This window comes from Corapipo altera, unplaced genomic scaffold (assembly GCF_003945725.1).
Source record: "Corapipo altera isolate COAL_440 unplaced genomic scaffold, ASM394572v1 112, whole genome shotgun sequence".
Lineage (NCBI taxonomy): Eukaryota > Metazoa > Chordata > Aves > Passeriformes > Pipridae > Corapipo > Corapipo altera.
In genome coordinates this window covers 3,954,310-3,966,930 of record NW_020884899.1, presented here as the reverse complement: position 1 = coordinate 3,966,930, position 12,621 = coordinate 3,954,310, and the positions used below count along the sequence as shown (strand labels likewise).

Sequence of the window (12,621 nt, the reverse complement as noted above, 5' to 3'; positions counted from 1 at the left end):
AGAGTCTTTTTGCCACTTGCTAGCAGGTCGTTCACAGTCTATTCATGTTAAACAGCACTTACAGAAAACAAAACCAGTCCCAACAATAAAACCCAGGGACAGATGGCCATTCAGTGTCTGTTTTTTTATTATATCCCCTCCTTGTAGGCCAGACCTACTCAAGCCCTATCCCAGCAGGACTCTGCCTCAGTGCACAGTGATCAACTCTCTCCTCTTCCACAAACAGCCTGCGGCACTTTTGAGCTCATTTCCCCAGAGTAGCAGCTTTTTAATGTCATGAATGGTGGAGATTGTGGGCAGCTGTGACCATGGGTGTCACTGCAGGCTATGTCCCACCAGGAGCTGTATGGACCTACAGGTGAAACACATTAGCTGGTGCTTTTGCTAACCTGGTCATCAGTGGAGTGATTAGCACTGCTTCAAGGGGACCTGGAGTTGTTGCCTCTGGCCACTGCATCCCAGAGCTTTGCCTTCAAAGAGCAAGGAGACATGGCTGGAGACCTCAGTCAGCCTACACATACCTGGTCCATCCTTGAGAGTCCTGCACTGGGACATGTGCCCAGATCTGTCACCTCCCTGGAGCACCAGGGTCCTGCCTAGCCAGGGCACAGGGAGAGCCCGGGGAATGCAGCAGGTCAGGGAAAAACAGCAATGCTGAGGAGCCCAGTGTTTCTGTGCTCTGGGGCTTTGGCATCACTGTCCTGTCACTGCAACACCATCACCCACCTCCAGTTGTCCTGGACGCCAGGGATGTCCAGAGTACCAAGCCAGAAGATCTGACCATCATCCAGCAGCGGGGGGAGAGATATCCCCCCACGTTCAGCCCTGGCAGGAAGGCAGCACTGGCCCCCTCCAGGCCAGCTCCTCACCCACCTCGTGCCCTTTACCCATGCCCTGGCTGCCATGTATGACCAAAGGTGGCCCCAGGCCAGAGGTGTGCGTGCCTCCAGACCAGGGCTCAGGGTGTGCATGTCTCCCAGCCTGGCACCAGCGGAGGAGGACAAGTGCAAACACTGTGACCAGTGGGGCGGGAGGAGGTTATCTGGGGCCCGGCAGTGGAAAAACTCTCAGTGTATGACTAAGGCACGACAGCGCCAGGTGTGGGTCCAGGCAGGGCAAGCGAGCCGGGGAGTTATCGCTTCCCCGTGGGTTCAGGTGCCTGAAGCCAAATGTTTCCTAAGGGTGCGGTGACAGCCACAGCCCCGTTATCGTGGCGCCTGGCCCACCCCAAGCAGCACAAACGAGGGGGCAGACAGCCGGACCTTCCCCTCATGGCAGGGGTGGGACCCTTCCCCCTACCCTTCCGATAGGGGACATGAGCATACTTCAGCAGGGACACCTTGGCCCTGGGAAACCTCATGTTGTGGTGAGGAACGGTCTGTGTCATCCCCTCCAAGCACCCCCAAACTCTCCCTCCCACCCTGGAGCACCCAGGCTCCATCCTATAGCACTCTTGCCCCAACTCTGTGCTGTCCCCGTGGACAGCAGCATCCCCAGGGTCAAACCCTAGGTAAGGAGCCCTCTCAGATCAGCAACACTCCTCCCTACAGACCTACAACCCTGGGCCAGCTCTGTGTGACCCGTTGGCTGCAGCATGGGGGATCCCCATGAGCTGGGTCATCCCCAGAGGACTGAAACCCACTTGAGCTCCTCTTTAACTCACCTTCAGCTTTGAAACCCCCAGGGCCCCAGCCCAGCTGGCAGGTGACTGCATGGTGCCAGGCCATGCTGTGGCCATGACTCACCTTTCTGCTGGAAGGTGTTTCTCCATGCCTTGCTGCTTTCTTTCCCCATTTGCCTCCTCTCTGTGCCAGGTCACACCCCAAAAAACATGGTGCTATTCTTTACGAGTTACAAAGGGGTCAGGGACCTCTGCACAGTTTCCAGGGTCCTTTTAGCCAGGAGATGACCAAGGTGGGAAAGGGAGGGAGAGATATGGCCCAGGGCTTTCCAGCTGACTGTGGGTGCACATGCAGGGATTGCACCCCAGCCATGCCTCCCTTGGTGCTGCTGAAGGTGTTTTCCTGCTACCCTCATCACTTTGCAGGGCAGGTTTTGCTGGGGACAGGACTGGGCTCTCTCCTCCAATGGAGAGTGTATCTTCGCCCAGGCAATTGGAAGAGGGTGTTTTTTATTAACAACAAATTAACCATAATTGCCTTTTCCACTGCAGCCACTCCTCCCCCAGGTGAGGTTCCCAGCCATGCCAGCCCATTTGACTGTCATGCCCCATCCTGTGCCTGATGGAGTGCCTTGCCCTAGGCACAAGGGAGCAAACCTGGAGGAGCTCTGCTTGGAGAAGAAGCCAAAGCACCTTCCCCTGCTCTTGCCTCCATGTAAGGTAGCGGCAGCAGAGCCGGACCTCACTCCTGCCCTGGCACAGCGATGATGAAAGGCGAGGAAGAACTGGTTTGTGCTCTGATCTCAGAGCCGAGGCTCAAAACAGCCACGAACCGTCACTCCAGTTCCCAAGATGCTTAGGGAGGACAGGACAGCAGAGCCAGCCTTTCCAGTGGGACAGGATGGTTGGAGAAATTCATCGTTCCCCTGGAAATAAAAATAATAATCATAATAAAAACACAAAGCCAGAGATTACTTATACGCACACAAACACACAGGCACGCACTCTCCCCATCTGGCTTTGCCAGCCTGACTCATCGCTAATTCAAACAGCCCACACCTTTCCCTCTCCCTCCATGTGACGTTTTTAACGAGTCTCTGGGGAAGAGGCAGAAGTTTTGTCCCAGCTACAGCACTGGTGTTGTATTTGTCATTGGGTCCTGGAAGTCCCAGGAACAAGACGTACCCAGTACCTCATCACAGGCCACATGTGTCCCAGCACTCTCACCCCCACACAGGCACCTTTGAGAAAGTGGGGCAAGCAGAGGGTGGAGGCAGCAGTGGAAAGGACAAGTGATTGAGCCTGATGGATCTGTGACACCTGTGAATGCAGCCCCATGGTCCCGATCTCAGGCCTGCAGGCAAAACATGACATCCCAAGCTGCTGTCACCCTGCCTGGAATCACCCACGCTTTTGTACCCGCTCAAGGGCAAGACCACAAGGCCAGGTGCCGGGCCCAGGACAGAGCCCAACACCAAAACATTAGCCACCCCTCAGCGGGACATCAGCCCTGCTCTGCCATTCCCATTTCAGCAGGACAGAGTGGGATCAGCCCAGCCCATGTTGGCAGCACAGCTACATCTCATTTCCACTTGCAGGGCAAGGAGCCCCAGGGCATCCCCCAGCCCTGGCCAGCTGGCAGGTTGTGGCAGCAAGCACAGAAGGAGCCACCACCACTACCCTTGGCCAGGGCACCACACAGCCTGCTTCTAAGTGTGCTCCCTGCACTGCCAGCATGGTGTCAGGTCTGGACAAGTCCCAGCCTTCACAGGGATGCGTGCATCACGGGTAATCAGCTGTGGGAGGGAGGGATGGAGCCAGACCTGCTTGCTGAGCTCGGGACCTGCCAGCACGCTTGTGCTGAGTCACCACCTATTAACGCAGGGAAACCTCAGCACCTGAACCCCACCAAGCTGCCAGGCCATCCCCAGGACGGCAGAGACAGCACACAGGACCAGGCAGCTGACACTGACCTCCCTCCCAGCTGTGACCACAAGGTCAGTACTACAGAGCTCCCACTGCAGGGGACAGCAGGACAGGACAGCTCAGGAAGGAGACAGGACCAGCAAGGCTCCCAGTACAGTTTCGGCTACCATTCCCCTTGGAGATGACTCACCGCAGGACCAGTCACACCATCCCGGTGCCGCAATTGCCCCATCTGCAGATTAGGGAAACTGAGGCACGGGGAAGTGGGGTGACTCAAGAGTTGTTGCACAGGAGATGCTGCTCAGATGCCGAGGCTTGGGCGTTCCCCATTGATCCTCCACAGCTAACTTAAGCAGAAATGAACATCGATGTAAATATTTACTGACAAACAAGCCCAGCCTCACCCTCTCTTCTTAGAAGAAACCTTTAAAGTAAACTCTCCTGGCTCTTTCATGTTTACATCTTGTTTATTTTTTATACAGCAGATCACAATATTTCAACAGTTTGCATATAAAGAAAAGTAACATTTCGGAGTGCAAGAGACCTAACGTGCCCAAGCAGAGAAATGTTAATTAACAATATACACAGACGGGAACAGTGCACTTCCCAAAGCTGAGACTCATCTGTGTTCCCAGCTGGAAGAAAAAAATATATTAAAAAAACAGAAACATTATATATTACTGCTTTGTTTAATTTACAACTTGCTTTGCAGAAGCTGCACATAAAAAGACTCATTTTCTTTTGAGCTTTTTTTTTTTCCCCCTCTACAAAAGTTTCAAGTATAGCAGAGACCTGGGCATTCATAGCTGGACTCACTGTCCTTTACACACTAAATTTAAAAAAGCAGCATGGGGAAGGCAGCTACAGCAGTACCTGGTGTCATCCTGAGGGGAAGAACAAGACAAATTAAAGCAAACAAGAGACGGGAGAGACCATTTTAGGCTCCTGAGTGGAAAACTGTGGGAATGGCCAGGACTGGACTGCCTGGCGGGGTCCCAAGCTGGTGACGGGAGCATCCCCGCTCCCTGTGCAAGGTGATGCTGTGCTGCCGACCCCTGCAAACCTTTATAGCCACGAGCCAGTCAAGTCCCACCCTCACCCCATCCACTCCGGGCTTCTGGGTCAGGAGGTTTGTTCTGATGGCCACAACCGAGAAGACCGGCAACCCATTTCCCAGCACCACAACCCACACACCCAACGGGCACGGGTCTCCAGCCAAAACACAGCCAGAGTCAGCCACCACAGTCCCCGGAGCCAGGGGGGCACCAGAATTTGGGGGAATAAGGTTAAGCTGATGCCAAATACAAGCCAGGAGCTCTGGGGACAGATCCCTGATGCACCAGCCCCCCACCTCCACTCACCAGGTACCTGCTGGGGGGGGGACCCTCCAGGCATGGGGAACTGAGTGGCAGCGCCTGGGCAGGTGTTTCTTGTAGCTCTGATCCCCATATACATCCCAAAGCAGCCGTTCCCCACCACTTGGCTGGGCCCAGCTCTCACAGGAGCAGGAGGAGAAAACTAGTTATCAACTACAAGCAGAGAGGGCTGGGTGGTCAGGCTGCTCCCCAGGGCCATCCCTGGCCCGACGCTATTTACACCGTGAGCTGGCTCTGGGGACACTGAGTCCGGCCGCGGCCCCGCTCACATGTGCCGCTTCATGTGGAGGGCGAGGTGGTCGGAGCGGGAGAAAGCCCGCTCACAGAGGTGGCACTGGAAGGGCCGGTGCCCTGTGTGCTTGCGGTAGTGGCGGGTCAGCTCATCGGAGCGGGCAAATTTCCAGCCACAGCCTTCCCAGGTGCAGTGGTAGGGCTTCTCGCCTGCAGAGGAGAGGGAGTGTCAGTGGGCTTATAGGTTCCCATGCCTCCCTGTGCCTTCAGCCCTGTGCTACCCTGCCCAGCATCCCCATCCCTAGGAGAAGGGGAGCCCTGCTGCAAACTCGCCTCCTGCGCACCTCTGCCTGCCCCACTTTTCTTCTGTCCTCCATCTTCCTGCCCTTTCCCATGTGCCTGACATGGGGTCCATCCTTTGGGCATCCCTTCCCCATCGCAGCACCCCTCCATGTGCCCCTGCCCCACTTCAAACTTTGGGTGTTCCCCTTTTTGTTCCTGCTATGGGGCAGCACCTTGTGCCATGTCCCAGCTCGACCAGGGGGTCTCACCATACACCCCAGTCTGTCTCCCTGCTCTGTTTGCCCCTAGCCCAGGTGAGAGGCTTCTCCATGTGCCCCCAAGCCCTGCCTCCTCAGGCATCCCTAAACTCCAAGGCCAGCAAGTGGGGGTGGTCTTGCTGTGTGCCTTGGTCCCTGTGTGTCCCTGCCCAGCCCCACCACGGGAGTTTTTCTGAGCACTCTCGGGGCCATCCCCACTTGCTCCCTGTCCCAACCACAGAATCCCTCCACGCAGCCCCACGCCAATTGTGGAGTAGCTCTGGGTGGGGTGCCCCCACACAGCCCCATCACGGGGAACCCACCATGCACCTCCTGACAGACCACAGGGGTCTTCTCCACGCGCCCACCCCCGCCCCCCCATCCGCCGGTGCTACCTCCCCCGACGCCCCTTCGCACGCCCGGAATCACGCTGGAACGTGCTCGCGGGTCTCACCGTGTGCCCCGGTAACCCCACCCGGGACCCTCTGTGCGTGTCCCCGCCCCGGCACGCCCTTACCTGTGTGGGTCCGCATGTGCGCCTTGAGATGGGAGCTCTTGGTGTAGGTCTTGCCGCAGCCCGGGTATTCACAGTTGTGCGTGGCCGTTCGCTTGCGCGCCCACGAGCGGCGGCCGCGCTTGGGCTTGCAGTCCTCGGGGGCCGCCCCGGCCGGAAAGTAATCCAGGACCGGGGAGTTGGGCGGCGTGACCAGCAGCCCGGGCAGCCCCGCCGGGCCCGGCCCCGGCCCCTTCAGGGGCTCCCTGAAAACACTGAAGTGTCCATGAAACTGCGGCGGCGGTTGGGGGGCGAAGTGGGGTGCATAGCGGTGCGGGGCCACGGCGTAGTGGGGCGGCAGGTCGGCCAGGAGGTGGGGATCGGCGCCAGGCAGCGGCTCCTCGGGGGGCCCCAGGCGCCCGTGGGCGAAGCCCGGGTAGGGCAGCGGCGGCCCCGGCACCGGTCCCGGCCCGGGACACGGCGCCACGCGTGGCTTGTGCTCGCCGCCGCCCGGCCCCAGATACTCGGCGGAGGACATCCCCAGCATGCAGGCGCGCTCCTCCGGCTGCTCCTTCTTGATGCGGGGCCCGAAGGGCTGAGGGGGATCCAGGGGCAGTGGGCGGGCTAGGGCCGGGTGGAGGGGCTGGTGGTGATGGGGGTGGGGGTGGTGTGGGGGGCCGCCGGGCACCCGCAACTCCGTGTATTCTCTGCGCTGCAGGTCGTAGTGGCCGGGCAGGTCCGGGGTGAGCAGCTCGGCCACGTAGCTGTGGCCCTGGCCCTCGGGGTAAGGCGCCGGGAATTTGCCCGGGGTGGAGTACGAGCCGTCGCTGTCGTAGGTGGTGCCGCAACTCTCGGGGGTCTCGGGCAGGGGGTAGTTGGGGCCGGTCGGCGCCTGCCCGCCGCTGCTGGTGTGCGCCAGGATGAAGTCCAAGTCCACGAACTTGCCCAGGTCGTCCTCCTCCCGCTTGACGGCAGCGGGGCCATCCTGCTGTAGCATCCTCTGCGGGGAAATGGGGCGTCAGGACCGGCGGGGCGACGGTTGCGGCGGCACCCGCCGCCCCAACACCGCGGCCCGCGCCTCCCGCTCGGGGCGGCGGCTCCCCCCAACCCGTTCGACGGGTCGGCACCGCTCCGGCTGAGCCGCGCCGCCCCCGGGGCGCCCTCCGACGGCGGGAGAGTGGGCACACCCCCTCCCCAAGCCAGGCCGAGCCCCAGCCCGGGACGCTCTGCCCCGCAACCCCTCTCGCCGCCCCCTCCCCGCTGCCAGGTGCTTACATTGAGCATGTCGGCGGGCCGCTCCTCCAGCGGCATCAGGCTGGCAAAAGTCGAGATAGAGGGCAGGGCGCTCTCGTCCACGGCCGCCGCCATGGCGGGCCGGGGCAGCGGGGCCGGGGGGGGCAGGGGGAGCGCGGTGCGCGGACCCGGCACCGCTCCGCTCCCCGCGGCGGCAGCGCTGCTCTGCGCCGCCCCGCGCCCCTAAGCTGTTAACAGCATGGCTGCGCGCCCATTGGCCCGGCCCGCATTGATATGCACCGCCGCCGCTCCCCATTGGCCCCCCCCGCCACCCGGGCCACGCCCCCTCCCGCGGGGCTGCCCCGCCGTGGGGGGGGGGGCGGCGGTTGCCGCTGCCCCGGCGGCGCTCGCAGCCCGCGCGGGACGGGACGGGGCAGCGCGGCGGGGTCCCCGCGCCCGGCTCTGCCCTCCCCTGCGAGCGGGAGAAGGGCCAGGGCAGCAGTTGCGAATCGCAAAGTTCAGAATCCTGCCCGTCCTCACGGCGCCCTTATGCCTTGCCCACACTACGAGCAAGGGAGAGGGGCTGCGGGTGGCAGAGACGGGGATCCCCCGGTCCCCTGCCCCGAGTGGGACAGGGGTTCCCCTGAGTGTGGACACGGGCGGAGCGTCCCGGAGAAGTTTGGTGGAGGGGGACAGGTGAGAGCACGCCAGCCAGTGAGCCGGGCACGGCACTGGCCTGGGGGTCTCCGAGCGCGTCAGCGAGCGAAGGTGCCGTCTCAACAAGGGGCGATTGTGCCACCGTGGGAGCTGGGCCGGGCAGCTAAGTCCCGGTACCCCCACGACCCCGCGTCCTTCGGTTCATGTCAGCGCACCCGTGAAGCCGCGTCCTCTCGCACCGGTGCTGCCGGTGAGGCAATCAGCAGCCCAGAGCGCACCAGCTCCCATCTGGCTGCGTGCAGGGTGCGTGTGCGAGCCGAGATAACTGCCCGGCAGACCCTGTCAGGGGTTGGCATTCAGCCTGCATCGCCTCATCTCGCCCCACAGCCCCCACGAGACGTTTGTCTGCGCTGCCTGGGGACCAGCGCTGTGGCTGAGCCTCCGAATGCCCTGTCATAGGGGGCACGGGCCAGCTGTCCCACCCTGCCCACCCTGTAGAGCCCCTGGGGAGGTGCTGCCCTCCCGAGGGCTTCCCATGGCAGGGGACAAAAGGAGAGCAGGTTGTTGCACCTCACAGGAGACACCCAGGTCACCCACCCCATTCTGGCTAGCTGGATCACGGCACAGAGACCCAGGGCACTGGGCAGGCCTCCCTGGGGACTCTCTGCCACCCTGTCTGGCTCCCAGCAAGATCTTCTCCATTTGGCCCCCATCCAGCCAGTACCAGGAATGGCCCTGCTACTGTTGCGTTCATCAAGAAGCCATGGCCCTTATCTCCTGGAGCCTGTCTCCTTGCTCTCTGGGGCTGTCCATCCCCAGATACCTTTCTAAGAACTGGGGCTGCTGCCTGTGCTGTTCAGAAGCGAGGAGTCAATTTAAAAAAAACACAAATATAAACACCAAAGGTGAGGTGTGCACACACACCACACGCACATGCCGCTTCTGAATCCAAAGCTACTCTACCAGTTGCTTTCATCACCATGCTTTAATTATAAGGGTGGAGCATTGCAATAAATTATTTCAGTAATCCAGTGGAACAACAACAATTCAGATCTTCCCCCTTTTACCAAGTATCCCTGCCCTGGTTTCCAGAGCACATGTTGGGCTGCTGCCTGGGCCCCATGTGCCTGGCTGCCAGGGAGGCAGCAGGTTTATTAATGGCACCCGTTGGGTCAAAACACACGGGCTCTAAAGTCTTTACTTGGAAAAAGTCACCTCCAAGTGGCAAACAAGCATGTGGTCATTACTTAAAATCACTTTTAGCCTGGCTCCCAGAGTAGCTTATTTAAGTCACCAGTTAATCCCATTATTTCTTTCTTGGCCAAATAATAATTAATAGCAAGGCAGTTCCTGCCCCAAACTTTCATAGATAAGTGAGAGAAGATGCCATGGGAGTCAAACACTAATTCCACTCGGTTTTCCCCTTTTTCCAAGCATTTTTGGCAGCTGCACCCATGCAGCGCCGGCTTATTTAAGAGAGGCGTCGCCAACCGATCAGCTTAATATTACAGCCAATATTTCTTGCAAATGTGGGATATTCCCCAGGAAACTCTTATTACTGCTGCTCTGGTGGGAGGGCTGGCGCGGTGGGGAGTGGCAGCACGCCAGGCACCGCAGCAACACAAGCGCTGCCAGCACTGACCGCACAGGGAGCCAGCAGGGCAGCACGGGAAGGGTTTTCCTGCAGTGAGCCTTGGGGTGGATGTGTGGGGGTCTCTGTCACAGCCCTGTCATCCCCTCAGCCACAGAAGCCCCCTCCAAGCTGAGAGGGAGGCAAGCAGGAGCAGCCAGTGCATGCACAGCCCCTGTTGACAGAAGCCCATTTAGGAAATGCGGATTATCTCCCGGGCCACTACAGCAGGTTGTAAAGTTGCTGGCATCCCAGGAGATCAAACGGCAGCCAGGCAGGAGAACAAACAGGGGGTGGGAAGGGCTATCCACTCAGGTGATGGCCAAAAGAGGAAAGGGTTAATGGTTATCCTTGCTTTTGGCACATCTGGCGTGGAGGAGTGAGGACAGGAGTGAGGAGCGTGGCATGCCCCGTGTGGTGTGCCAGAGTTGGCTCCATCAAGCCAAGAGCACCATCAGCCCTGCCAGCGCTGCCACAGCACTACGGCACCCTCCCCAATGCCACACAGCACATGTGGGGCGGGCAGGGGTGTGATGACCTCTGGCACTGCCAGAGATGGTATTAGTGCCCAGGTTGCCAAACAGGGCTCCCAGGAGACCTAGAGGAGTCCCCTACCCCACAAAACATTGGGGATTGAAAAACACCTGCACCACGTTCCCCTCTGTGCTCTGCCACCTGGAGATGGGGATCTGGACTGAACCTGAGGACTTTCCTTTGGAGCCTCTCCAATGCCCACTCTCCAACACCAGCCACAACATCATAGCCCAGAGAGCTTCTGCTTCACTGGGAAGAAAAACCCAAACCCCAAAAGCTTCATAGGGGACCCCATGGGGTGCTGCCAGGAGGATCCACACTACAGGACACCCAGACTACTCTGATACTCCAGGGTTATGTGTCTGAGAGCAGAAAACAGATCTGGCTCAGTTTTACTCTTTATCTTCCCCTCTGCATGGGACTGACCTGCCTGGAGAAATGTCCGGGACCCCCCAGACCTGCCTGCACTCCCCCAAGCCCCCTTTCCCTCCTGAAAAGAAAAGAGGAACTGAAAATGAAATTAAAGCATAATTCAATCCGGAGCGGGTCCAGAGTAAAGTCATCTGCTCTTATCGTGTGCTGGCAGGCTCTTCCCGCTCTGCAACAAACACAATGTTATCAGGGCACAGAGGGCAGATTCGTTTGCACCGGCCGAGCGAGCTGCTGTGTCCGCCCTGCCTGCCCCAGGCCTGGGGAACACCGGGATACACGGCTGAGGATCAGGACTGCCGGGGGCCTGGAGGAGGCAGGCACCACCCTGGCAGCACAGTCAGGGAGATCAGCCCATGGATGGGGGGCTTTGACTGGGGGCCACATCCAGCCTCCCTGCACAGCTCTGTGGCCAGGGGAGACAGGTCAGGCTGACCTGTTCACCAGGCTCCTGGTGAATGTCACCATAGAGTAAAGGCTGTGGAGGGACAGCGTTCAGGAGTGATGTCTTTGCCTATGGGAATATACACGGCCCCATCTCCCATGGGTGCTGCTCAGCTGCCTGCCCAGGAAGGCTGCCAAGCTGGCAGAGCCGGGCATCCCGACCCCTGGTGCAGCAGCCCAGCAGCACTCCCCAGACCCCGCACGCGCTCCCGGCCCCACTGCACTGCCTGGACCGCATCCTGCTTTGATCTCTGCCTGTTGCCTGGCTGTGCCCTGGCGGCTGCAGGGCCAGCGCAGCCCTCTACGTCCTTCTTTATATACCCCTGTTATTTTTAACTCTGCCTACGCAAATCCCGAATCCGGAATGAGCAGCGGCCGGGGGCCAAAGGGAAATGGACATGGTGCAAATTTCCTGCCCTTTTTACCTCTCTTCCTCTATAACATACAGCAACGTTTTTCCTCCACTTCTTAACTTTCACTGGTACAGGAAAGCTGAAAGCCCTGGGCTCTGCACACAACCACAAGCCAGCTCCACGACGGATGGGGTATTCCCCTGCTCAGCAGGGACATCACACTCAGCGTGGTGCTGAGAGATGTCCCACTCTGTAGCACATGCCACAGCTTCCATCAGCAGTGCAGTGCACTGGAGGCATCTGGACTGCCCTCGCAGCAGCAGCCTCACGTGCAAACACGTGTGCTCACGTGCCAGCCCATGGATGCATCCTTCCCCCTGTCCTGGCAATCACCCTGGGACTGGACCACAGCCGTGGCAGTTGTTTGATTTGGCTGCCACTCACTAAAGTGCTGGACAAGACCTGTAACACCCCAGCAGCTCCAGGGGTAAAAGGAGGAATTGCTGTTTTCTGGTTCCTTGTGAGCAACAGGGAGACCAGGAGGAACACAGGATGTTTTTCCTAACATCTAAAAAAAAAAAAAAGCCACAGCACACAGTGTTAAGCAGGTTGCATAGGGAGTTTTGCAGTGGGGATCATGGAATGGCTGCCCTGCACAGGGGATAATGCACATTAGAGCCCTTTTCTCATGTGCTGGGAATTAGAAGCTGTACATCATGAAAAAGCAGTTTGACTACAAAAGTTCAAAATGACCCAGGTAAAAATCTCTGCCACTCTTCTCCGAGTGGTCTTCATTCCTTCTCCCCAGCGATACTCAAAGGTATTCAGTCTCCAATGAACCTGGATTCCCAGTGAGTAGGGAAAACACTCCTTGGCCTCCACAGAGGCAGGGAAATTGTGGGTGCCGAGGCCAGTGCCAGTCAGCCCTGGTCCATGCAGGTATACACCATTTCTCAGCCCGGGGAAAGCCTAGCTGGCCCTGGAAGCTGGGCACTGGTGTGCCTGCAGTATGCAGGCACTCCTGCCCCAGCAGGGGAACAATTTTCCAATGGGAGCTGTGGGAAGGGGTTGAGTGAACGGTCTGCACCATGAGTCACTGGCACCCATGGGGACACAGACTGGTGTGAGGCAGTAGGAGACAGCCCAGGGGACAGC

The 12,621-nt window shown here is 59.2% G+C and overlaps 1 protein-coding gene and 1 long non-coding RNA gene across 2 annotated transcripts; both read right to left on the bottom strand.

The window, feature by feature from the left end:
• Nucleotides 1–2,114: 2,114 nt before the first annotated feature.
• Nucleotides 2,115–2,855, bottom strand: LOC113949998. Its single transcript, XR_003528633.1, has 2 exons — nt 2,681–2,855; nt 2,115–2,547 (listed from the first exon to the last, which is right to left on the bottom strand). It is a non-coding gene; the product is annotated as an uncharacterized LOC113949998 (long non-coding RNA).
• Nucleotides 2,856–3,995: 1,140 nt separating this feature from the next.
• Nucleotides 3,996–7,636, bottom strand: LOC113949997 (Krueppel-like factor 2). The gene is made up of 3 exons (XM_027649236.1): nt 7,462–7,636; nt 6,211–7,186; nt 3,996–5,364 (listed from the first exon to the last, which is right to left on the bottom strand). Exons 1-3 carry the CDS (start codon nt 7,552–7,554, stop codon nt 5,189–5,191), a joined length of 1,245 nt encoding a protein of 414 aa, XP_027505037.1. The 5' UTR covers nt 7,555–7,636; the 3' UTR covers nt 3,996–5,188.
• Nucleotides 7,637–12,621: the final 4,985 nt, after the last annotated feature.

Coding starts and splice junctions, on each gene's coding strand:
- LOC113949997 (XM_027649236.1), bottom strand. CDS start 7,554: ATGGCGGCGGCCGTGGACGAGAGCGCCCTGCCCTCTATCTCGACTTTT. Junction 7,187..7,461: donor GGCCCGCCGACATGCTCAAT/GTAAGCACCTGG, acceptor ATTTCCCCGCAG/AGGATGCTACAGCAGGATGG. Junction 5,365..6,210: donor GCACATGCGGACCCACACAG/GTAAGGGCGTGC, acceptor TCTCCTCTGCAG/GCGAGAAGCCCTACCACTGC.